The 2500-nt window shown below is 35.1% G+C and overlaps 1 protein-coding gene across 1 annotated transcript in view; it reads right to left on the reverse strand.

The window, feature by feature from the left end:
- LOC137632333 (uncharacterized) overlaps positions 1-2500 on the reverse strand; it is a 32207-nt gene that overhangs the window by 518 nt on the left and 29189 nt on the right. Inside the window, exon 15 of the mRNA XM_068364265.1 lies at positions 1120-1230. Within this exon, the coding sequence (XP_068220366.1) occupies positions 1120-1230 (111 nt within the window). The remainder of the gene's footprint in view (positions 1-1119; positions 1231-2500) is intronic.

The raw sequence follows: 2500 nt of genomic DNA on the forward strand, positions 1-2500 counted from the left end.
GGACACTTCAAACCATTGTTCTCTAGTCTTGGGTAGTGCTAGAACCTCTGTACCAAGGTCTTCCACTATATTGGGTTACAGTTCCCTTGCTTGAGGGTACTCTCGGGCATACTATTCTATCTAATTTCTCTTCCTCTTGTTTTGTTAAAGTTTATATAGTTTATATAGGAGATATTTATTTTAATGATGTTACGTTTCTTAAAATATTTGATTTTTTTCACATTTTCCTTTCCTCACTGGGTTATTTCCCCTGTTGCAGCCATTGGGCTTATTACTAGTTAGCCACTTAACTCCTATTCTTTTTTTTTGATCCCTAGTTCACACATACTAATTTGTCCTTTATCTTCCATTCTTATTTTTGGTTTCTAGAGTATTCACACTTACTAGTTAGCCACTTGACTCCTATTCTTATTTTTTGATCGCCTAGTTCACACATACTAATTTGTCTTTTATTTTCCAATCTTACTTTTGGTTTCTAGAGTATTCACACTTACTAGTTAGCCACTTAACTCCTATTCTTATTTTTTGATCCCCTAGTTCACACATACTAATTTGTCCTTTATCTTCCATTCTTACTTTTGGTTTCTAGATCATTCACACTTACTAATCAGCCTGTTGTCTTCCATTCTTACTTTTGGTTTCTAGAGTATTCACACTTACTAGTTAGCCACTTAACTCCTATTCTTATTTTTTGATCCCCTAGTTCACACATACTAATTTGTCCTTTATCTTCCATTCTTACTTTTGGTTTCTAGATCATTCACACTTACTAATCAGCCTGTTGTCTTCCATTCTTACTTTTGGTTTCTAGAGTATTCACACTTACTAGTTAGCCACTTAACTCCTATTCTTATTTTTTGATCCCCAGTTTACACTTACTAATTTGTCTTTTGTTTTCCATTTTTATTTTTGGTTTCTAGAGCATTCACACTTACTAATCAGCCACCTGTTGTCTTCCATTCTTAGAATATTCCCACTTACCAATTTGTCCTTTTTTTTCCATTCTTACTTTTGGTCCCTGAGAAGATATATTTCAATTCTCAATGAAATTCCAAATCTCCTATTTAGCTGATTGATTGATTGATTGATTGGTCTGGTTTCTGTTTTTTTAATACTTACAAGGAGATCCACTAACAGCCACAGGTATCCCGAGGACACACTGATACGTTATACAGTCCTCCTGAAACGTCTCTCCATTTTGATACCAGTTGCCATCCACGTCTTGGCAGCCTTAGGGATTTGAATGTTTTCGTTAGTGTCATAAAGTAGTGTTTTTTTTTTTTTTTTTTTTTTTTTTTTTTTTTTTTTTTTTAGCTACACGAAACACTATAGTCAATTCTTTTTAGCGAAGCAGATTTGCACCGACCTGCAAGGGTGACCTTTTAGCTCGGAAAAGTTTTCCTGCTCGCTGATTGGTTGAACAATTCTAACCAATCAGATAGCAGGAAACTTTTCCGAGCTGAAAGGGCACCGCTGTGAGTCAGTGCAAAGGCGCCTCATTAAGAAAAATTGAGTATAGTTGAATATATTGCTCTTTAGTATCGAGATTATGTATTACGCGAAACACTAGTTGAATGTATTATTATTATTATTATTATTATTATTATTATTATTACTTGCTAAGCTACGACATTAGTTGGAAAGCAGGATTCTATAAGCCCAGGGGCTCCAACAGGGAAAATAGGCCAGTGAGGAAAGGAAACAAGGAAAATGAAATATTTTATGAACAGTAACAACATTAAAATGATTATTTCCTATATAAACTATGATAGTTTTAATAAAACAAGAAGAGAAATTAAATAGAATAGTGTGCCCGATTATACCCTCAAGCAAGAGAACTCTAACTTAATACAGTGGAAGACTATGGTACAGAGGTTATGGTACTACCCAAGACTTGAGAACAATGGTTTGATTTTGAAGTGACCTACACCTAGAAGAGCTGCTTACCATAGCTAAAGAGTCTCTTCTACCCTTACCAAGAGGAAAGTAGCCACTGAACAATTACAGTGCAGTAGCTAACCCCTTGGGTGAAGAAGAATTGTTTGGTAATCTCAGTGTTGTCAGATGTATGACGACAGGAGAAATTGTAAAGAATATATCAGACTATCTGGTGTATGTGTAGGCAAAGGTAAAGTGAACCGTGAACAGAGAGAAGGATCCAATGTAGTACTATCGGGCCAGTCAAAGGACCCCATAACTCTCTAGCGGTAGTAATCTCAATGGGTGGCTAGTGCCCTGGCCAACCTACTACCCTTTATTATAGTTATTAATAGGATCTGTCTATATGTTACGAACTTTTTCTATCTTGTTTTAATGCATCCTAGAATTTATTTATGTTAATAGTAACAAGGCCAATATGATGTAAGGAAATGTAAAGTGATTACTACCAACTACTATACAATGTTGGGGTAATGCAATATTGCAAAGCTTAATTCTAAATCTAATCAATATAATGACACACCTTCATGATCGTCCTGTCAGAAAATAACGTGAAACATGT

Source organism: Palaemon carinicauda, chromosome 41 (genome assembly GCF_036898095.1).
Source record: "Palaemon carinicauda isolate YSFRI2023 chromosome 41, ASM3689809v2, whole genome shotgun sequence".
Classification (NCBI taxonomy): Eukaryota; Metazoa; Arthropoda; class Malacostraca; order Decapoda; family Palaemonidae; genus Palaemon; species Palaemon carinicauda.